Here is a 25291-nt window from a genome sequence, read left to right on the forward strand (position 1 = left end):
ATCCCATCCCCCTCTCCTTTGACTGACAGCCATCTCTGCCTGGCTGAAAATAAAGCTAATACAGAAGAAAAGAGACCAAATATGTTGAGAGAGAAACAGTACTGATGACATTATTCAAGCCCGGGTCCACCTATTTGCCTAAGTTGAAGCCTCTCACCACACACACACACACACACACACACACACACACACACACACTCTCTCTCTAAAGTTGTAGAGATACTGAGGGCCTTTTTGCTACTCTTAAGGGTAGTTTAACATCTGTTCCTGCTTTTCAGAACTATGGCATAATTCAATCTTTAAACAATATCAGTGAGACACTGGAAAGAAAAGAAGTTAAAGGAATGTGCTGAGTCCGCTATATTATTTTTTTTTTAAAGTTTGGTCAATAACTGTAAAATAAGTCTGAAGAAATCAAGTTATAGCTTTAAAGTTTGTTAAACATACAATGAGGAAATAGCTGCAAACTTTAGTAAGTACACCTTATCTATACATATGACACTTTTCACCCCCCTACGAAGAAAAAAAAAAACAAACATAAAAACCAATGATCTCTTAACTAATCTTCTTCCTGAGTCAAGATTCCAATAGTTTCAGAAAGCAAAAAAAAAAAAAAGGCAGACAAGAAGGTTGGTAATGATTTCAAGTTTTCTAATCAATTATTATTCAAAATAGCCTCTCTAAATGGTTATATGGCAGCAACTTATAGAAGGAAAAGTCTCTAGCTACTGTTATGATTATTGAGGACAGAAGTAGGGAAAAGGTTGGTCACCGATCTCCTCCACAGATAAAAGATGAAATCCAGTCCTCCTGACCTAAGGTTCACATCACATGGTTTATTCCTCAAGAACCTATGCCTCAAGAACTCTATAACCTTCTGAAATAATTCACAAAATGCTGTATGATATATTTAAGTAAATTTGGGGGTAGAAGAGGTCTACAATTTTCATCAGAATCTAACTGAAGTCTATGACCTAAAAAAAAAAAGGTAAAGAAAACTGTTCCTGACTGGGAAAAACTTTATTCCAGAATAATAAGAAGTCTTAAATACAGAAAAATATCAAAATAAGTAATGAGTACTTCCAACATATAAGGCAGTGTAATTTGCTGATTATGTAGATTATTTCCATTCTTTAGGTAAACACTGTTAAAAAGAAATCATTAGCCCCAACATGAAGAAAATGAAGTAGTAACTTTCCCCAAATCACATAGTACTAAAGCAAGATTCAAAGCAAGTTGCCCAACTCAATTTCAAATTCTTTCCATATCATGCTTTTTCCAGGAGAGATATTGGTAAGAAAAGAAATACAAGCGCTATGGGTTATTTCAGAATTAAATGTAATGTTTTATAAAGCCTAGTAATTGTGAGGTACTCACATGCATAGGGTTTAATGAAATTGGAATCTGATCCTTCCTCCTAACTGCCCTTTGATTAAGATTGTCAGAAAAACTTCTGCTTATGATAGTGAGGTCAGGAGGACCTTAGTATTTGATTAAGATGTATGAAGCTTAACGTTCTAGGTTGCCTAAACCAATGAATGGGTCCTCTTGCCAAGCAAAGCTTTCTTCTGAGATCTATGGGATACAAAACCAAGTTGTTCATGCATACAAGATAAAAAGCTACAATACCAAGCCTGTGTTTTTGTTTTGTTTTGAATTTTTAAAGATGGGGTCTTGCTTTGTCGCACATACTAGAGAGCAGTGGTCTGATCATAGCTCACTGTAACCTCAACTCCTGGGCTCAAGCAGCCTCCCACCTCAGCCTCCTAAATAGCTGGGACTACAAGCCCAGCTAATTCTTTTAATTTTTGGTAGAGGCAGAGTGTCACTGTGTTGCCCAGGCTGGTCTCAAACTCCTGGTCTCAGTGATCCTCTTGCCTCCTAAACTGCTGGGATTACAGGCACGTATTTTTTTATGTCTTGGCATAAAAGACAAGAGGATCTGGTGATAAGGCTAAAATAGGTAAGAACTTCCTCATATGAAATGACCTCCCACATACCAAGGCACATTTCACACTTTAAATCATACTGTAGTACTTGAATATGGCCAAGAGAACGCAGGTACTGAAGTGTAGGTTGCAGCCAGAAAGCTGGGCAGAGTGGTGGAAAGATCTTGGACTCGGTGGTTATGTTGAGGCACAGTAAGAAAAGAAAAGAAGAAAAAGTATAAGTAAAAGAATAGTACACAAACCAGGTTAGGGGTCTGTTTTAAAGGTCCCAAGATTTAGCAAATAGCATGATCTAATCTTTGCTTTGATACTTTGCCATTTTATCTAGAACTCTAGTATTATCTGCTAAGCCTACAACAGAGAAGCCATGGGAATATGGTTTGCTTTATCATTCCCAGAAAAAGAGATAAGAATCAGAAAGTGATATGCATTTCCGAGTACTCTTATCCCTTCCTCTTTATTAACAATATGATAAAGTACTATAAATTTTTAAGTGCTGAGGGAATTTAAGAACATATTCTATTTAAAGTCTAAAGATCTAATAAATCCAGAATATAATCTTAAAAGGGCATCTAACCCAAACAACTGTTATGTGTGAATGCTTTATGACAGAATCCCACCCTCTTAGCTTATGCTAGTATTGGCTCCACCTAAAATAATTAAGTCACATGCACAGTAACAACTGAAAAGTTTTATCAGAAATTTATAAATCAAATAATCAAATTAAATGGAATCAGGAAGGAAAATAAAAGAGATTTTTCTAAATTAACACAATAGTTATAATCTGTCACAGGATTAGAGTAAAAAAATAGCTAACCATCTTAGTAGTCAGTAATCACATTTTCATAAGGCTCTATTCTTACTCATACTTCAGGTTTAACAACCAAAATCTATGAAAATCCTCGTATTTCAAAAATGTTTTCAAAAACATCTCACCTAACCTCCACCAAAAGAAGGTACAACCATACTCATTTTATGAGACTCTGAGGGATTCAGTTTATATGTCACACTTACCTGATAGCATGAATCAAGAGGTATAGCAGGGTCTAGAACAGCTTTTCCCCCTTCACATTTTGAGCACTTACTATAAAAGAAGTTATCTACAAAATATGTATTTTGATTTGATGTTTCAGAAATGGTGAAGAATAGCATACTGATTTACTCACAATCTATGAAATCTATCTCAAGATCAATCACATCAGTTTCCCCAAGACGGGGCTTAGGGAAACAAGATGAAATAAACAGAGCAATATTAACCAGCTACACGCAGATAAAGTATTTTGGGGGGAGAGGCTGTTCCATAACTCTCCTCGGATTAACCAAATGTTTTAACCAATTCCTAAATATTCCAGGACTACTACTAGTTATGTATCACTACACATAAATTAGAGTAAGATGTCATTAACATAGATCTGTATAGAGGACTTAGAAGCAAGATGGAATGCCTAGTGAGCTCTACAATTTATAAAACACATTTATTGAGCAATTAACCAGGGAGGCCATAAAAGAGTAGTAAGGAGGCAGTGGAGCATGGGGGTTAAAAAAACAGACTTTGAAGTGAGACTGTCCATATTTATATTCCATTTCCATCATTTATTAGACCTCGATCAAGCTACTTATTCTCTGCCTTGATTTGTTTTCAACTACAAAATGTGGATAATATTATCTACCTCTTAGAGTTGTGAAGATTAAGTGATATACACTGTACAGTGTAATATATATAAAGCAATTAGAACTAGGGCATAGTAAACATTCAATAAAATTTACTGGAGTTATAATTACTCAACATGGCAGGTGTTATGAAAACCTTTAAAGAAGTGATATTTGATATGGTCGCTTAGCAGTCAATAGATAGGGAAATCCAGAGAGAACAGAATGAATAGAGCTTGAAAGCTGACATTTGACCTAGCAGATCCTATACCATTACAAAAGCACTGTAGTTTTAAAAAAATATGATGTTGACACAATAAAATAGCAGTTACAGAAACAGATCCATGTGCCTTAGTCTAGCACTTTCACCACTGGAATACACCCTGCAGTAATATAGAAACATATATACACACATGTCTATCAAAAAGAGTCCACTGCAGCATTGTTTGTAATGGCAGAACATCAGATACAACCAAAATTTCCATAAATTGGAGAACAGTTAACTCTTGATACCTGACAAGGAAACACGGTCACTAAAAGGAATAAGATGACTGTATGTGTATTCACATGGAAAGAGTCTATGATGGACTAATAATTTAAAAAGAAAGTTTTAGAATATTCTTACAATGATCTCATTTGTGCAAAACAAAAAGTTGTTTACATAAACACATACACGTATATGTGTATGAAAATGCACAGAAAAAGGCAAAAAAAATTCACACCTTGAGATATAACAGCAAGATTTTCAACTCCTATTCTGTTATCTTCCTCTATTGTTTAAATCTTTAGAGATTACATTTACTATATGATTTAATAAAACAGGAAAAATTAAAACAAATTTTAATAAAACAGAAATAAAGGCAATCTCCCTTTCAGATTCCTCCATCGTACAGAATCATATTGCCTGACTTCAAATTGTACTACAGCACTGTAGTAACCAAAACAGCATGGTACTAGCATAAAAACAGACATACAGACCAATGAAACACAATAAAGAACCCAGAAGCAAATCACATCTACAGTGAACTTATCTTCGACAAAATTTCCAAAAACATACATTGGGGAAAGGACAGTCTCTTCTATAAATGGTGCTGGGAAAACTGAATATCCATATGTAGAAGAATAAAGCTAGATCCTTACCTCTCACCACATACAAAAATCAAATCAAAATGGATTAAGGACATAAATCTAAGACTTCAAACTAAGAAACTACTAAAAGAAAACATTGGAGAAATGCTTCAGGACATTGGTCTGGGCGAGGACTTCTTGAGTAATATCTCTAAAGCACAGACAACCAAAGCAAAATTGGACAAATGGGAACACATCAAGCTAAAAAGTTTTTGCACAGTAAAGGAAACAATCAACAAAGTGAAGAAATAACCTACAGAATGGGGGAAAATACTGGCAAACTACCCATCTAACAGGGATTAATAACTAGAATATATAAGAAGCTCCAACAACTCAACAGGAAAAAAATCAAATAACCTGATTAAAAAATGGGCAAAGGACCTGAAAGGACATTTTGCAAAAGAAGACCTACAAGTAGCCAATAGGTATATGAAAAATAGTTCAACATCATTAGTCACCAGAGAAATGCAAATCAAAACTACAATGAGATATCATCTCATCCCCGTTAAAATGACTTTTATCAAAAAGACAGGCAATAACGAATGCTGGCAAGGAGGTGGAGAAAGGGGAACCCTTGTACACTGTTGCTGGAATGTAAATTAGTACAACCACTATGGACAACAATATGGAGGTTCCTCAAAAAACTAAAACTAGAACTACCATATCACCCAGCAATCCCACTGCTAGGTATATATCCAAAAGAAGGACAATCAATATATCAAAAAGATATCTGCACTCTCATGTTTACTGCAGCACTATTCACAATAGCCAAGATTTGGAATCAACCTAAGTGTCCATCAACAGATGAATGGAAAAAGAAACTGTCGTACGTATACACAACTGAATATTATAGCTGTAAAAAAGAATGAAATCCTGCCATTTGCAACAACATGAATGGAACTGGAGAATATTATGTTAAGTGAAATAAGCCAAACACAGAAAGACAAATCTCGCATGTTCTCAGTCTTATGTAGGAGCTAAATATTGAAACAATTAATCTCATGGAGACAGAGTAGATTGGTGGTTACCAGAGGTTGGGAAGGGTAGCGGGAAGGAGGGGATAAAGTGGAGATGGTTAATGGGTGCAAAAATACAGTTAGATAGACAGAATGAACAATACTTCATAGCACAACAAAGTGACTATAATCAACAATTAAGTTAGAGTATACTTTAAAATAGCTGAAAGAGTTGGAATTGGAGTGTTCATAACACAAAGAAATGATAAATGCCTGAGGTGATGGATGCCCCAATTACCCTGATTTAATACACATTGTATTCCTGTATCAAAAAATCACATGTACCCTATAAACATATACAACTATTAGGTACCCATAATTAAACATAAAAAATTTAAAAAAATAAAAGGAAAAAGATTCCTCCCACATAAAAAATTAAGCAAATAAAAATAAAATGCTACTCACAGTTTTTAATATCATTGATACAAACTTTAGGACAAGTTTGATTTAAAGGATATTATCCCCTCAATAGAATCAAACTTATCTATAGTATATCTTACAGAGGCTCTTCTATTTTGGCATTTCCTGAACAGCAACTATGCAAGTTTTAAATCATTCCTAGTTCATGTGAAATATATAAACAGTGAAATGTGTTAGTTCTTTAGTTTCAAAAACACTGGAAGGATAGTGCATGAGAACTGTAAGACATTTAGTTTATAGGTCCTGCACTAATCAAGTATGGAGATTTTCAAGTCCAAAGACAGTCTAGATAAAACTAACATCACACAAATCAGTAAGAACACCGTATAGACGCCAGTGCTGCTCTTTATCTTCTTCAGAAAAGCACTTTTACTTCTTTACTAGAAATGTATAAGGGACGGAGGAAGGAAAGAAAGAAGCAAAGCCTATTTAGAGGCTTAAGAGATAGCAGAAAAAAACACTGCTTCAAAAGATCACTGACTGGATTAAATGAAAAAATATGTAAAATTACTTTGTTAGCCATAAAACCCTACACAGATGTTAGCTACTTATCAAGTAACACAGAAAACGGCTTAATAAAACCAATTTATTATGTCGACCTTCAGCTTATACAAATTCAGTACATATAAAGATTTATATACTGAGCAGATGTATTTTTGAGCAATTTATTGTTCTGTTGTATACGTATATGAAATAAAGATAGAACTTCAAAGAGTGGGAAAGGATAGACTATGAAACAGCTACATCAACTGATTAACTACTTGGAAATAAGTTCCTCAACACTGTGTACGGTAACTTGTAAATTTTTTTTATTTTTTATTGTTTGAGAGACAGAGTCTTACTCTGTCACCTAGGCTGCAGTGCAATGTCACAATCAAGCTCACTGAAGCCTCAAACTCCTGGGCTCAAGGTATCCCTCTGCCTCAGCCTCCCAAAGTGCTGAAATTACAGGTGTGAGCCACCGTGCCTGGTTGGAAATTTTTAAAAAGAAAAAAAAAAAAAAAACAGATTTAAGTTCCTATCTTCCTTCATGAACCCATTTACACTGGAAATAAACGAATTAAATGTAGAAACTAAGAGGCTCAACAACCAAGAGATGGAAGCAACCCAAATGTTCATCAGCTCATGAACAAAATGTGATACATACATATAACAGAACATTATTTAGCCTTAAAAAGGAAGTCCTGTCACATGTTACAACATGGATGAACTTTGAGAACATTACGTTAACTGAAACAAGGCAGTCACAAAAAGACAAATACAGTATGGTTCCACTTACATGAGGTAGACAAATTAATAGAAACAGAAAGTAGAATGGTGGTTGCCAGGAGCTGAGGAAGAAGGGGAAATCTGAGGTTGTTCAACGGGTGTAGAATTTCAGTTTTGCAAGTTGAAAAAGTTCTAGAAATTTGGTGTACAATACTGTGAATATACTTAACACTACTGAACTGTACACTCACAAATGGTTGAGAGTAAATTTTATGATATGTTGTTTACCACAGTTTAAAAAATGTTTAAAGTTATTATTTAAAAAAAAAGAAGTAGGCACTAAATTACTTAAGCCACTTTTAAAAAGTACTAAACTATACAGAGGTCAAAAAAAGCACTTGATCAAACTCCTTTCTAACATCTCAGTGGCAAATATGGTTAAAACCACAACATACAGTATCGAAAGCAAAGAGGATACATATAAATTGAATCTGTACAAGAGAAATCTTTAAAAGACTAATGTAAGGAAAGAAATGCTTTCAGTTTCCTCAAACAAATTTGAAAATCTAACATGAAATAGATAATTTTCACAGAAAATAAATTGTTAATGAAAGCAAATCCAACAGTGTGTTCAAATAATACTTCATTATACCAAGTATTCCAAACACAGTTTAATATTAGGAAATCTATGATTACAATTCATAATGTGAATAGATTCAGAAAACTCAACAGAATAAACTGACTTAATAAGAGAATTCAGTTTAGTAGCCATATACAAGTTCAAAATACCAAACTCAATAGGTTCCTATACTCCAACAATAACTAATTAGAAAGTATAACGGAATAAAGGATACCATTCATGATAGCAATAAGGACTATAAAATAATCTGAATAAACACCATAAGAAATGTGTAAAACCTATGTGAAAATATAAAATTTTTATTAAAGACAGATGAAAGGCCTGAAAACAGAGGCATGCCAAGTTTCTGAATGGTAATATTGAATATTAGAAGTCTATTTCTCCCCCAAATTAATCTAAATTTCAATGTATAGCCTACCAAAACAGCAATGAGAACATTTTATGACAGTTTACAAAAAATGATTCTAAGGCACAGCTGACAAGTTCAATATACAGTATACAGAACTCTTGACAAAGAAGCTCAACGAGGTAGAGTTGCCTTTGAAGATATCAAATTATGCTAACATAATAGGTCGAATCATATGAAATCAAAGACATTTAATGACTTCTGACTTATAATAACAGCAATTTCGTAAGGTTCAACTAATAATAACTAAAATTGATGTAGGTACAGAAATAAATGAATGGTAAAAATTGTAAATTATATGTACATTTTACCTCAATAAAAAAAATTTTTTAAAAAAGGAAAAAGAAATAAACAAATGACTATTAGGAATTGGGGAGTGCTAAACACTCCAATTCCCTCACTCCTTCCCCCAAACTCCCTCCTAAGTGGTAAGAAAGAGACATAAGAGTTCACTGAAGTATTTAATACTAATAAAGCTTGGTGAAAGACGAACAGGGCTCCTATTTCTCACTTCAGTGTAACTTACCTAGTTACAGGCAGAAAACTGAAAGGGAGGTAGGAGAAGAGGAGATACAGTGGGAGAAAGTTTCCTCCAACAATCCTAGACAGGGTAAAATATCTAAGCTCAAACCTAAAAGATGAGAAAGAACAAACAACCAGAGGCAGAACACACTAGGAGGAAAGTAAAAAGACCCCAAGCCAGGAAGTCTGCATGTTCTGAGAACAGAAAAATCAGTATGACTAGAGGATTATGAATGAACTGGAAGGGCTAGAACAATAAGGAGCAGCCATACAAAGTCTTGCAGGCCAAGTTAGGAGTTTGGATTGTGTTCAAAGAGCATATAATGATTTATATTTCAGAAAGATTAGCCTAGCTGCTACATGAAGAATGAATAAAGTATGGGGAGACAAAAGCTAGGAGAGCAAATTAGGAGGCAACTATGAAGTCCAAGAAATAGCCGGGCTAGAGTAATGGTAGTAGAGATGGAAAGATTGAAGGTACACTTTGTAGGTATTACATCCAATATTCATTCCCTTCCTATTCTCCCACCACACCCTGTTGGCAACAGAAACCCTCTCTCTTTGGGAAACCATTCTGTGAGGCTCAGGTAGGAATGGGCCTCTCCTAGTCCACCTCCTGCACAGGGTGGAAAAACAACTGCTCCCAAACAAAGCATCTTTTTCTTTAGTGACAGACAGTGGCTGGTTCAAGAATGGACACATGACAAAAGCTAGGCCAAAAGATCATTTCAGAACCAGGAATGGCTTTTTCTCTAGTATTGCTAGCCACGAGGACAACGTAATCCTAGAATTATATTAGTATAAGACAATAATTATCCCCCAATATCCACACTCCCCTTCTTTTAGTAAAAAACCACTTCTCCTCAAGTTTTCTCTGAGTATATGGCCACCTAGGAAGAGCTAAGTCCTAGGTGTGACCGCATAACCAAGTTTGTGAACAATGGTATATAACAGAAAATCACAATTGCAACTCCCTGGTCAATTCCTTAAAAGGAAACTATCTATGCTCACTTTTATGTTTCCTATTTCTCATGGGCTATATACATTAGTTTACTAGGGCTGCCATGACAAAATACCATAGACTGGGTGATTTAAACAACAAACATTTATTTCCTCACAGTTCCAGAGGCTCAAAGTCCGAGATCAGGGTGTTGGCAGATTTAGTTTCTCCAGTGGCTTCTCTCCTTGGGTTGCAGACAGCCACTTTCTTGCTATATCCTTACATGGTCTTTTCTCTGTGTACATACATCCCGGGTATTCTTTCTGTGTCCAAATTTCCTCTTCTTGTAAGGATACCAGTCAGCTTGGATTAAAGCCTACCCATATGATTTAAAGGCCTTATCTGCAAATGCAGTAACATTCTGAGGTACTTGGGGTTAGGGCTTCAATATGTATTTGTTGGGGGTACAAAATTCAGCCTGGAACAGGCTGAAACATGGACATGATACTGATGAGCTACATGAGACCTTGTAGATGAAGTCAACACCACAAGGCAGACCTGTCTAATAAAACTTTCTATGATGATGCAAATGTTCTATATCTCTGCTCTCCAGTATGATAACCACTAGCTAGGTGTGATTATTTAAATTAAATTAAGAGTAAATAAAATTAAAAATTCAGATCCTCAGATGCACTTGCCATATTTCAAGGGCTCAGTAGCTAGTGGCTACAGTATAGGACAACACATCTTTTTTTTTTTTTTTTTTTTTTTTTGAGACAGTGTGTCACTCTGTTGCCCGGGCTAGAGTGCCGTGGTGTCAGCCTAGCTCACAGCAACCTCAAACTCCTGGGCTCAAGCAATCCTTCTGCCTCAGCCTCCCGAGTAGCTTGGGACTACAGGCATGAGCCACCATGCCCGGCTAATTTTTTTTTTTGATATATATTTTTAGCTGTCCATATAATTTCTTTCTATTTTTAGTAGAGACGGGGTCTCGCTCTTGCTCAGGCCGATCTCAAACTCCTGAGCTCAAATGATCCACCTGCCTGGGCGTCCCAGAGTGCTAGGATTACAGGCATGAGCCACTGCGCCCCGGCCTTAAGAGATGGTGTAGCAATATGGCTGCAAGAACTATGAACAACCTGAAAGCCTACCCCTGGAGTAGCACATAAAAGAGAAACAAACTTCTATCTTGCCTAAACTACATGTGTTTTGGAATCTCTCTGCTCAAACCACTCATCCTACACCTTAATTAATACAGTTAATTAGAAGTGACATGCTGCCATAACCAACTCCTAAAAACTCTGATAAAGCTTCTTAGAGGACACGAAGTAAGGAAACATATATCAGGCTAGAAAGCTATTGATTCCTGTTATGTAGTTATAAACATTTAGTATAACTCTTGCCTACAATAAAAGGGAGGGCACACTACATGCCTTACCAAGTCGGTATCTCTGAGAAAAGCAGTTAGGAAAACTCAGAATATTGGTGTGTGCTGGCTATTTAAAGATCAGAAAGATCAGTTCAGCTACAAATAAGGCAATCTGCAAGCAGAGACAGACATGAAAACTACTAACAGAAGCTCTCTCACCTGCAAACCCCAACCTATGAGAGTTTAGTAATTTGGGGCCTCTCAGGCTAGAAAGCAGCTGCTTCTGTGCTCTAAATACGAGGAGATAACTTTGTAATCTCAAAGATTCTTTGTCAGGTAGTAGCAAAGATCAGGTTAAGAGTTGCTTTTCGGGGGGACCATGGGGTTAATTTAAAAAAAAAAAAAAAGTCACTTTCTCACCTGTGATGGTTTCTGATAATGTCAACTTGGTTAGCCTAAATGAAAAAAGAAGGCAGGACAGCAACCATTTTGTAGTGCACAAATACCTTTTCTCAGTTATTTAATCAAATACTAATCTAGGTGCTGTTATGAATGGATTTTGTGCATATAATTACAGTCCCTAATCGGCTGACTTCAAACTACAGTGATCATCAGTGAGTCTGAACTAGTCAAGTTAGCTCTTAAAAAGAGATCAGGCTCTTCCTAGCAAATGAAACTCTGAACAGCAGCTGAGTCTACAATTGTTCTCTCTTCACTAGATCTTCCTTTCCTGACTGCCTGTGGAGAGAGAATAGCTTCGGCTTAACTCCAGAGGTTCAGCTTGCCCACAATCTTTCCTCCCTAACTGCCTGCCGTACAGATTTCAGACTTGTTTAGCCAGCCCTCACGATCACAGAAGTCAATTTCTTGTAATAAATCTCTTAAAACATATCTATCAATCAATCATATATAAATCCCCTATTTGTTCTGCTTCTCTGGTTAAACCCTGACAAGACACATCATCCAAGACTATATACTATTTCAGATGCCCTCAAGGTACCCAGGAAACAAGGGAGAAAGAAGCAGGCCTAGCACAGAAACCAATAAGAAACAGAATCAACAGGTTTCAAAAACTTAGGACTAGAAGAGAGCTTTTGCTACAGTTAATGTCACATGTTTCTAATTTAAAGAAAATAAAATCAAAATCTATTAAATTTTTGGAAGAGTTTTATCACCAAACTACACCAATGGCCTAAAAAAATCTTAAGATTGAACTTTGACCCTGCAGGTCTCAAATCTATACCAACTGTTAGGCTACAGAGGTTGTACAGTTCCTAGGGATATCATACTCCCTAATGCCTACTACTTCAGATATAGCCAAGAAAGAAAACAAGGAAAAATCATCTAAAGAACAAAGCCCAGAACACAAACAGTGAAAAGATCATTCCTCCCATATAGCAAAATCAGGTGAACTGAGAAACTTACACAATGGCCATGGCACCTCCTTCCCAACTACTTCCCAGAAGGACTTCATTATCAATATGGACCAATGACCACTGTGTACTTCCTATTCTTCCCTTCTCTAAAAGAGCTTTTATTATAATTATCCTCTTCCTATTCATTGATATACAATGAGTGGGGGGAAAAAGCGGGAGAGATAAATTATTATTTTATAGATTACTGGACTGATGAGGAAAGGCATTATGTAGATATCTTCCACTCTTAGCTATACGTAGTAACTGAGTGGGACTTTGATTCTCTTGAGGATAGAGGATTAGGTGTTGGAAGGAAGGTCTGCACAAATGTTGGGTGGCCAGAAGGCAGGTCTAATGCTCAAGAAGAAAAGTTTAGATTAGAGATGTAAACTTGAGAGTCACGGGCATATAGATATACAACAAGCCAATAAATAAAATTACCTAAGAAGTGAGACCAGATACAAGACAGAAAAGGGCTCAGGACTGAGCAATGAGGTAAATAATCAAAGGATATACACAGAGGGGGGTAGGAAGAAGCAAGACAACCAAAAAGAAGTCAGTAAGGTAGAAACAGGAGAAGATGGTATTACATAAACAAAGAGAGGAGTACTTTCCAAGCAGCAAGAATTGGTCAATTGTTACAAAAAAGAGTAAACAAGAAATGGATGCAACAATTAAATACTATATCCAAAAAGAGACTCATGTATCTTTGGAAAACAAAGGACAAACGTGTCAAAGAAAATTTCTAAGAATTTTAAAATACTGAGGTGAGGAAGATCTCCAGAAGTCATAAAAGAACAACACATTTCACTAAACAAAAATAAAATGCTTTCTACATTGTGAAAACAATGTAAACAGAGAATATGTGTAACAAATAACACCATGAAGTATTAATACCCATAAAAATAAATAGCACCAACAAATCACTAAGAAAAAGACAAGACCATCCTAACAGAATAATAGGCAAAGGGATAAAAAAAATTTTTCAAAAGGAATCCAAATAAAGATATTACTCAATGTTGATAGTAATCAGTAAAATGAAAACAAAACACCTTTTTTATTTAACAGATTTTTGTAACTAAGAAAATTGACCATATCCAGGAGCATTCTGAAACACTGTTGATGGAAGTAAAACTTGGGAGTAATTTATCAAATTTAACATGTGCATACCCTCTAGCCCAGCAATTCCACTTCCAGGAATCCATCTCAAAGAAATATTTTTGTACTCAAAAATAACTGTAAAAGGATGTTCACTTCAGTTTATATTTGTAGTAACAATGTAGTGAAAATAATCTAAATGTCTACCACATAAAAGAGCATACAAATCAAGAACATTCATATTATGGAACATTCATAAGTAAATGAGAACAATGTGGCAAATTCTAAAGTACTGTATCAGACACACATACCACACACACACACACACACACACAAACACATTCTGTCTCATAAAGAAACTGAAATATTTGATATATACCAAGCTGTTAGTGGCATTTACTCTGAAAAATGGGATAAGACCCTCTATGTATTAGAAAACTTTTTAAAATAAGTATGAATACATTCATTAGTTTTTATAGCTAAATATATAATCATTATCTGAAGATTCATCTCTTCAATTGATATATCAATAAAACTTTCAGCAAGCAAAATTTTTAAGTGACAGCTCTATTCTTCATGAAAGATAATTTGATTAATATACAAGCAAAAAAATGAAAAGACAGATTTCAGGTAATGATTAATTCTGGAGAACAGGATCATAGATGATTTTTGTATTCTTCTTAAGATCTTTTTGAATAGGTATAATGTTTAATTGATGAATAACATTTAATTATATGAAACACTATATTTAAAATATAATTTAAAAGGTATTTTTCACCCTACACTGTCCTGTAATTCAAGTTCTCGTATTTTAACAGATCTCTACCTGCAGTAATCACAAATATACTAATATAGATATCTCCTTTCCTACTACAAAATCTTCAGGGTAAAATTAGAATGGATGACTCTTTAGTGTAATTTGGTTGTCAAGGACACTCTGGAAAAATGACAAATACAAACCTCATCTAAAATAAAAACCAGAAACAAAATATCAAAACCCACTGAATATTCCAAGAGATACACATAAACAATGTGAACTCTACCCTCCTAATATTCAAAGCAGAAACAAAATGATCCCTACAATCATAAGGCACACAGTTACACCAAAAACTACATAGACTCCCAAATAAAGTACAGGACTTAGAGAGGATTAAAATCATCTTTACAGTTTTAAATTATTGTTAGCATTATCTCAACAAGATTTAAATTTTTTATTAATTTAGGAATAATGTCTCAGTTTCTTCAAATCGCTCATAATCCCTAGGTGATTTTACTGTCTCAATAATGCTCCTTAAATAAATTTAATTCAGAGAGTATCACTAATAGTTATAGCTATCAGCTAAAACTCATACAGAAAACTGAATTCTATCACAGTGCTAACTTTCCATGTATGTAAGTTTTACTAACTACAGCATGTATAAATTCATTTAACTCACACATGTTTAACACATACAGCTGTGATTTTAAATATAGCTAATTTTTTCATATTCACTGGGAAGGATATGGTTGAGATTATTAGGTAATGAAAACAACCACACACATAGCAGATACTCAATAAATGTTTGTCAAATAAAATAATTCACTCCTACACTTCATCTCCCACTATTAAGAGCTACATGAGAGGCTTTGAAACACTATTTTCCTTATTAGTTCCATACAAAAAATAAGATGGAAACAGGGCATAGAAAGAAAGACTATAATGGTGTCAAAGGCTGAACTGGAAATGGACCTGGTAAAACACAAAACAGGAGGACTTCCTTTTCTTCTCAGGTTTCAGATTTAGGGTGACAGGGAAAGAGGGAAAGGAAAAGAGATGCCCATGTTAATGTATATTTATTCCAAATTCAGAACAGAACCAATATTTCCAAAGATTCCTTTGAAACAGTTGTCAATCAAAGATTTTTTAACCAATTAAGAGATAATCCATGAATAAAAAACCATACCAAGAAATAATTTTAGAATAGGTTTTTATTTCTTCACTCTGTTTTTTCCTGTTTTTCTCTTTGGGGGGAAATGGGAGAATGAAAAAATGAAAGGTTAAATTAGACTAGTTAATAGTCTTTTGGGGAAAAGGAAAGAGGGGGAGGCAAAATTCACTGCTAAAGATGCACAGTCTTAGGCTAGTTCTATAAATATGCCATGTCTAGTCTGTACTTTCAAATACTCTCAAGAAATGAAAAAGGAGTTTACTTATTTTCAAAATTGAAATAGCACTATCTGGTACACCTCACAATTTTCTCCATGTTATAATTCAGTTTGAGTAACTGGTTAATTTGAACATTAAGTAATAAGCAGTAAGAATATAATTAAGTAAAATCTACAATCCTCCTTAATCATGGATTCCATCCCTAACCCTCCAATCATTTTTAAACTATCCCTCTCTAGACCTTTCCTTGTTTTAGTCATCATTTTCATGGTAGAGCAGCCAGAAATATATATAATCTGTTACGTGCAAATGTATCGTAGCATTATTTAAAATAAGAATTATGATTTTGGTTATCTCCAATACCTTATTTAACCTCACCCAACATTATGGTAAGCTTATGCCAAAAAAGCATGCTATGTTTCGGACCATTTACCCAAAATAGCACATCTTTCACCCCTGACTCATAAAAACCTATTTAACATTTTTCAATTTATTCTCAATAATCTTGTCCACTCTCGTCAGCAAAATTTACTATGATCTGTCTGCAGGCTTTGAAAGATTTCACCATATACCAAAATTGTTTATAAAGACACTAAATATTTAATAATATTGGCTCCAATAGGAATTTGTAAAGTACTCTGATCTTTTAAATGTGAAATCTTCACATTTCTTCCTCCCAACCCTTTTACCTCTAGTCTTATTCAGAAGGAAATGTAGAAAATCAACTCTTTTAAAAGATCACGTAATGTTTATGAAATTTGTAGGATGACAGAAGGCAACCTAAATTATGCTTTCAATTAGATCTGTATTAATTTGAAAATTTACAGAATTCTTAGGGAAAATAAAATCCAATATTTCCCTTTTCAATAATTAAAGCCCCAAATTATAAATCATGTTAAAAATGACACTTATATTGCTCCACAATTATACTTCCTTTCATGACTCAATAAGTTCTAAAGACAAAAAAAAAAAAAAATGTTAAAAAGTGAAGCATCCTAAGTCAAGAAGGGTATTTTGCTCCAGGGTAGCAAATGTATGGGCATAACTCTGACAGGTTAAGTTCCAAGGACTAGAAGAGTATTCATAGGTACCCACCACCTTCAATTCCCTAATGACTTGCTCTTCTGAAAAGATGAAAACTGAAAAAGAAAGGTTTGGCATAGGTTACACCATGGATGTTGGTGCCTCCTATTGGTCCTAACAGAAACGTAAGTGGTATCAGCAGGCCAACTTCACTTAATCAGTGTGAAGTGAGAATTCCTTTTCATTTGTGGTCAAGTATGCAAAAATTATAAAAACCCTCACTACATCCACATTTTCCAACCCACTAAACTATTTTTATAAAAAGTCAGATAAACTACTGTCATAAATGCAACTACACTGCCTCAAGGACTTAAAAATTGTTTCCTAATCAAATGGATGACATAATCAGACACCAGTAAAAACAGTCTAACAAAAAGTCTAGTGAATTTCTGGGAGTCAAAATGTGCTGCTTTAGTGATTATTAAACACTGAAAACTTTCACAATACTAATTCCAATTAAGTTGGTGAGGTTAATAATGACTAAACTCAGAATTAGGGTCCAATTAAAACATCTCATAGGTGTACACTGTAAATAGCTGCAACCAAGTTCTGTTACTTTAAGACTTCAGGTCCCAAATATTTCCCAGAGTAAGTGGCTAATAAAGAAATACTTGTGAAATATTCTTACTTCAGAGATCAGACTTCATAAAAATCTAGCAGAAGTAAAATGCAAAGGCTTGCATAACACACGAGAAGAAGATATAAAGTAGAAGAATAAAGATGAGTAAGACAAGGTTTCAGACTTTAGATCTCAACAGTCCATAACACACTAGATATAAACTACTTCATCACTTCAAGGGCAAAATATGAAGATTAGGGCTGGGTTACCAGAAAGAACAGCTCAATCTTGGACTCACTACTTCACAACTTCTTTGTTACCACATTACCTTCTTATTTAGAGGCAGTTTCCAAACTCTAAACAAGCCAAATAAATAAATGGCTGCTAGATTCCCTACTACCTCTGCCTGAGAATGTTTCAAAATAACAAGGTGGGAGGGAGAGAAGAAGGGGTCACAGACCTCTCTGACTACTGAAGGAGAAGTTTGCACATATAGTATGGAGCTGGAACAGAAAGTGAAAAAAAGCCTCATAAGGCCCTTCAACAATATCTTGTGTTTAATCTCAGGTTATTCACAGCCTAACAATCCCTATTTAAGAAAAAAAATTTTTTTAGTTTAATAACGAAAAATTACATTGAAAAGTAAAAATCTTAAAAGGCAGGGGAGAAGCAATAGATTGCCTCTATTGAGAGAGTAATTTTCACTATGAAGTTTTCATTTTGTTGACAATTGTTAATTCTAGAGTATGGGAATATAGATATAGTCATCTGCTCTTTTCTGTATTTCTTGCTTTCTTTTTTTAAAATGAGTTTTTCAGAACAAGAAAAGAAAATAAAAGCTGGGTGGCCAACTTGTCTTTAATGGTTGCCCTACTACCAAAAAGTACTTTCTTTGGACTATCTGAATTTGTTTTAACATTATCTGAAATGCCAATATCAGAGATGTTGCATTCAACAACAGAGCAAGTGAATGAGTGAGTGAATAAATCCACAGGCTTTGCATCAAACATACCCAGGTTAAGTCCCCCCCCACATACACACCTCATTAGCTATGTGTACCTAAAACTCTTCTAAGCCAGTATCTTTGCCTATAAAATATTAATAAATACACCTCTCCCAACATTTGAATACTTCTGAAACTCACACACCTTATTCATATGTACACTTAACCATTTAACCTCACTCTCACACTTCTCCAAATCTCTATTCATTGGTGCATTTTAAAATCAATGTGTCTCAAAACAATTTTGTTCACCATTGCTTACCCAGTACAGCACAATACCTACTATACAACGGGAACGCAAAACATTTATTGAATAACGAAACAAATATAGAAGTGCCTACTTCATAGGGTTAGGGTGAGAATAAAATGAGAATGAATGAAAACTGCATTAACTCATTTAATTTTCCTAACAATACTATAAAGTAGGATCTATTATTACCATCTACATCATTTACAAGAGGAAACTGAGAGAGAGGTTAAGTAAAATTGCCCAAGGTCACAAAGCTAGTAAATGATGAATCAAAGATCGAATACCATTACCTAGACTTCATACACAGTAGGCACTGAATAAGTGTTAGTTTTTACGATGTTTTAAAAAAATCGACATATATCTAAGAGGCTTCAGGCACTTACCAGGCATTCAATAATCAATTCTCATTAGTTTATCTGACGTTTCCCCTAATGCCTACAAAAGATCACCATCACTAACAAAAGTAATTAAGAAATTGAAAGATATTAAAATCCAAATTTCAGCTATTCAGGGGCCCTGGATCCAAGAATGGAGGTAGGATCTTCTCTGGGTTTTCTAAATGAATTCTGCATCATCCTTAGTTATTCCCTGAAAAAAATTATTTTATCAAGTACTGTGCTTAAGCAGGAGAGGATATTTATCTAGTTTATGAATACTGCTACATCAATTAAGACAGGAAACTGGGGAACAAACAAGCTTTTCTGGGCTAATCTGAAAGTCTAAACATTACAATACACGAATCTAGCATTTTTCCACTAAAAAAAAAAACAAATAAATAAACTTGAAGAAACATAGCCTAATTCTGAAATAGTTTTTCTTTCTCCATTTTCAACTCGACTTCTGTAAAAAGATTCCCTGGCCTTGCAAATCCTTTCAATACCAGGTAAGTCACTACTAATTTATTTACTGGCTGCCTTTGTCTAAAATTTCTTCACTAGGTTTGTCTCTTAATTTAAAGTCACAGGTTACCTACAAAAATAGACAGAATTCAGATCAACTTTATGGTGTATGCATCTTTAACAAAAATGTTCTTCCCTGTCCAATTTGCTTTAGAAAACACTGTCATTCAATTATATCAAAAAATGCATTCAATAGAATGCAATGTGATTTCTGAAATGAAGTATCAACTTTTGCAATTTCAACATTTTTTTCTTACAAGTCAAATACACAATTTAACTAATTTAGTCCACTAACTTGAAAAGAAGAGCGTCATGGCTTTTTTGTTAGGAAATACATTTCTATTTTCCATATTGATCAGTCATCCACTGAAAGCCAAGAAGACTATGCAGCTTCAATTTTAGATCTAAGGTTCTGTGTCAAACAGAGTGGGAAGATGGAGAGTTCTTGTTCTTTTGTTTCCAGGTATATGCGAAGTTATGCAAATTATCTAAAACATGATTATCCTATTGTGAAATACTTTAGGAAAAAATCCAATTTTCAATAACCTTCTCTAATGTCTATAAGAATTATATTCTTATTCTTCATCTTTAAATAAATTCCTTATTTAAATTGATTCTCCTTTCCACTTTCAGCATATACAGAGACTATCCAGCTATCCTTCATAGCAAACCTATATATTTTTGTTTTATCCTTTACCTTTTCAGGTTAAATACTGCAAAACTATAACTTTCCGTATTCCTTTTTAACCTTTCAATGATTTTTATTGGAAGGATAATCTCAAGGATGCTATTCACATTTTTTTTTATTGTGTAACCTACAAGACAATGAATAAGAAAAAGGACTTAAATATCGTGATTTTAGCCCTAAAATTTCCTAGCTCCAGAAAGTTAAACTTCTGCAGAGAAGTAAACTGGTAATTAAAAGAAAACCATTACACAATTCACCCATTTAGCTTACAGTTTTATTTATTTCTGTACTTTGGTCAAAGGATGGAGGCAAGTGCAGAGACAAACCGTACTTCCTTCTGACTGCTCATCCCTCATCATGTTCCTGTATAGATTTTTTTTAATGGTTGCACTTTCTTACACTTATTTCTCCTGACTCATCTTCATAACAAATAACAAAACCCACTGTTTACACCACTAAGTAGAAGACAATATAAAGCACATTAAAAACAAACACTACCCTAATTGGTCAAAGTTAACATATACCATTCCTATTTTCCAAGAAAACAAACCTGACCCACAAAATTAACATACCTACAAACTTACAGCCATTCTTCGTGATTTAAGGAATTACTAAAAGTTTTACTTATTAGCTTATATGGCTAATAACAGGCCATATTACAACGAACAAAACTACCTAGGTATGTGAAGTTTGCAGCAGAATAAACCAATAAGTACTGCATTCAACCATTATGACCTTGTTCCTAAACAGAGCTTGATTTTTTTTTTTTTTGGAGAATGTAAAATCTTAATAAAATATTGGTATTTTGCCCATAGCTGCATGATTGTGTTGCAATTCCGTGCCTATTTTTCTGAACCAGGTCAGGAGGAAGATACACAGAAAAAAATTATCACTAAAAAGCATACTGGTCTGAGCCATTAAAAAACTTTGATTTCTACTTTTTGCTACTACCCTCCACAACCAGTTCCCTCTAAGCCTTGTTTTCCTCATTTTTAAAATAAAGAGGTTGGGCTGGATTATCCATAAAATATTTCTCACCTTTGAGAAGAATCATACAGTTGAATGATTCTAAGTGCCATAATAAATTTTAGTGCAGATGGAGAATCATGCAATTCAGTGATTCTAAGTATCATAATATTTTCTACTGGAGATAAGGATCCCATCACATCTTTCTCTTTATTATTTCAAACGCAGCCTGAGCCACACACTATCCTGAAGCATCCAGTTAGGCCAATAAAAAAATCCATCAATACAAACCTATCCTCAGAATCCAATAGGCTAAATGGAAATAATTGCAAGGAGAGTCCATCTTTTTGGTATACATACTTCAACCCTTACACCTCTATCTGCGTAACTTTATCCAGTCTGAGGTAAAAGAGAATCTGGTCTTCCACAAATAGACAAGTCTCAAACCCTTTAAAAAAATACCTCTCCATTCAAACAAAACTCAGGATGTTATAAATGCAATTTTCAGAAAACCAGCCTTGCAACAAATTATCGGGTTCTACATTTGCAGAAGAGAATAAATGGAAAGTGGTACTTCTAGATAATTCAGTTCTCCTCTCTTACAACTCAGTTTAAAATCAGGCTTTAAAGCTGTTTTCCCTCTGCTGCTTTGTCCAGATCAAGATTTTTCTATTTCAGGAAGGAGATGAGAGTAGTAAGACAGGTGATAACTAGTGAGACTCTCAGTTGGTTGTCAGTATGGTATGTTTCACTGGGCCTTTGGGTTCTAAGGCCTTCTTTGAGGAATAAGGTCCTGCAACGCCGCCTGTCTGTGGACCCAGGAAAAATTATAAAGTTATTATGAAACCAGATCACTAGGACAAACCAAGAGGCCTTCCTATTCCAACTCACCACAACCAGGCCTGGCTCCAAAGCAGACTCTGTGATTGCCCCATATCATCTAGAAAACAACAGGTCCTAGCTTAATTCTTTCTCACCAAGGAGGCATTTGAAGATGTATATGTATGAACATGTAAGGATCAAATGTATTTTTCATCCACTTATGAACGTATACGGTCATTTACAATTATTTGAAGTTATTGATAAATGTATATGGATGTAAGATCAGTTCATCTAAAATCCTTGAGAGATCAAGGAAGTGAAGGTTACTTCAGCAACCACAATAGTTACAAAAAAAAAAAAAAAAACCTGCTGCAGAACAGTATGGAAAAGTACAGCTGCTCACGTGTCTCTCACATACACAAATCCTTAGCGCTGAGTCCATTACAATCTTACGCCCCCTCCCCTCAAAACTGCTCCCCTGCACTTCACAGCTGGGAGAAATTCACCAGCCTCCTAGTCGGTCCCCAAGAGGCTCCTCTACCTATTATCTGACCCCTCCCGCTCTGGTCCCGCCCCCGCCCCGGGAATACGGTGGCTCGCCTGGCCCGGACGGCGAATCACCCCCCGGTGTGCAAACAGGGAATCTAACCAATTCCCTCCATCCTTAGCCATGGGAACCACCTCGGGGTAACAAGCTGCTCACCAACTCCGTGGACTCTGTGGCCCTCCCACCCCCACGTGTCAGCCACCCTCCCCCACGTTCCCACACCTCGCAATTTAGGCCGAGGAAAGAAAGGGGGCAGGCGAAAGCCGGGCCCGCGAGGTAGATCAACCCACAGGAATCTGTCCCACCGCAAGTCCCCTCCCACCTTCGGCCCCTATCCTTGAGAGTCCCTTCCTCCCTCCTTCCTTTGAAACCAGGGCCTTGCCTCAGAAACCTCCTCTTCCTCGTCGTCGTCGTCGTCTTCTTCCTCACTGTTGTTGCTGCTGGTGCAGCCGCCGCCACCGCCGCCGCCGCCGCCTCCACCGCCGCCGCTGTTGTCGCTGTCGCTGCTGCTTTCGCTGCTGCTGGGGGGTCGGCAAGTCCGGTTGCGCTTGGCCTTGTGGTGTTGCTGCTGCTGCTGCGGCGGCTTTTTCTTCAGGAGCAGGTCGCAGACTCGCACCATCCCACGAGGAGACGAGGCCGAGCGAGCCCCGCTGCTGCTGCCGCCAACGCCGCCGCCGCCGACCTCCGCCGCCGCCGCCGCGGGGGGGCCCGCCACAGCCGCCGCCGCCGGGGGGCTCCCTTCTCCCTCAGCAGCAGCCGCCGCCGCCGCCGCCACCGGAACCGTCGCCTTCTCCATCCCCAGGGAAAGAGGGAGGGCGCGGACGGGGGAGGGGCGTGGGGGATACGCTCTACCGCGACTTCGCCTGCACCGGGGCCGACACAGCGATCGGTGCCGCCTCCGCCGCCACCGCCTCGGTCACCTCTACTGCCGCCGCCGCCGCCGCCGCTCCGCCAGCTCTCACCTCGTCTCGCGATACTAAGGGCGGGGAGCCTGACGATGGGAGGGAGAGGGAGGGAGCGTGAGGGAGCAAAAGGAAGGCGGGGTGAGGCGTAGAGGGAGACCGGGTGTGCGGAGACCCCGGAGACCAGGACACCGAGAAGACCCCGGGCAGTGCGCCTAGGATGGCTTCCGGTGGGGGAGCGGCGGGGGACAGATGAGGGGTCGCAGTTTTACTGCTGGAGCGCTCGCGGGCGCCCGGATTTCTTCTCTTTCCCTCGCAACTTCCCCCCCACACAGAGCCGTGCAGCCCTCCCTCCTTCCTTCCTGGCTTTTGAGCAGGACGCAGCCGCAGGCGGAAGTGCGGGGTGACGCCATCAGCCGTCGCCCGAGCGGCGGGGCGCAGGTGGCCGAAAGGCGAAAGTGAGAGCTCGAGGGCCGGGGCTGGAGCCCCCCGCGGGCGCCGGGTGCCGCGGGTGATGGGGCGGGCGGGCAGCCTGGAGAAGGGCCGGCCCCGGGCCGTGCGTGAGGGAAGCGCGGGCGGAAGCGCGGGCCGGGCGCTGCGGGAGCGGGGAGGCCCGCTCGGCCCGAGCCGGGAGGTGGGGCCTCCTTCGGAACCACCGTACGTAGCTTTATTCCTGGCCATTTTTTCCACCGCCAAATCGAGGGACAGGGCTTTGGCTCTCGAGAGGAGGCGTTGTGTAGGGGAAAGAGCCTTCTCTGCCTAAGTTTGAAGTCTTGGATCACAGACTTCCTGTGTCTGAGTTTACAAGTGTGCGTTGCGGAGGAACTCGCTTAGGTGAAGTCTGAGATCGTGACAGCCCTGGAGTTTCCAAAGGCAGGAAAACGGGAGAAGGATGCAGGGTCTGTGCTAGCCTTTTCCAGACGATCCACTGAATGACCCTGACTTAGCTCTTCCAGCCTTCAGCGTCTCAACTTTTTTATCTGGGAAGTGAGCATCAGAAATAGCCATCTTTGCCTCTATACATTGCTTGGAAGGAATATTGGGATGGGGCTTGTGAGTTCATTCTTAGGTGTCTGAAGAACTTGCAGGACTTTTGGAAGGATAGTGTAGCCCATTGAACTCAGAATTATCCCTTGCTGGTCTAGTATGAGTATAGTGGCATAAGGAAAACGAAGCAAACATCAAAGACAGATGTACTGGCACAAGATTAAAAGGATGTCTCAGCTGACATAGTTGCCATTTTAAGACTGCTAAGTTTAGCTGAATATGCCTGGATTTTTTTATTTTTCTTTTTAGCATTGGCATACCATATGAAATGTGGGCAGTTGCCAGTACTCGAGTACCATGGCAGAATTGGCAATGACTAAATCAATTCATTCAAGCAAAAATTCATCATGTGCCTACTGTGTGCGTAATTTGTGAAATCAATGTCTCTGTTTCCAGGGGCTTTCCAGTGTAATAAATGCCATAGTAAGTATACATACAAAGTGCTAGCCATCTGCCTGTTTCCTCTCTTACAGTGGTTGCTGAGTTCCAGTGTAGAACAGAACACTACATACATTGTGTATCTTACCACTACAGATTTATGTTCTATAATTTCAGCTGCATCACTCCTTCCTACTTTATATGTCCTTCAGCACCTTTTCTTCCTTTGCACTTGAATA

General features: G+C 37.3%; 1 protein-coding gene across 1 annotated transcript in view; it reads right to left on the reverse strand.

The window, feature by feature from the left end:
- ANKRD17 (ankyrin repeat domain 17) overlaps nucleotides 1-23994 on the reverse strand; it is a 145923-nt gene extending 121929 nt beyond the window's left edge. The window contains 1 exon segment of the mRNA XM_045532928.1: nucleotides 23108-23994. Within this exon segment, the coding sequence (XP_045388884.1) occupies nucleotides 23108-23521 (414 nt within the window). The 5' untranslated portion in view covers nucleotides 23522-23994.
- Nucleotides 23995-25291: the final 1297 nt, after the last annotated feature.

Source organism: Lemur catta, chromosome 19 (genome assembly GCF_020740605.2).
Source record: "Lemur catta isolate mLemCat1 chromosome 19, mLemCat1.pri, whole genome shotgun sequence".
In the NCBI taxonomy this organism is placed as follows: domain Eukaryota; kingdom Metazoa; phylum Chordata; class Mammalia; order Primates; family Lemuridae; genus Lemur; species Lemur catta.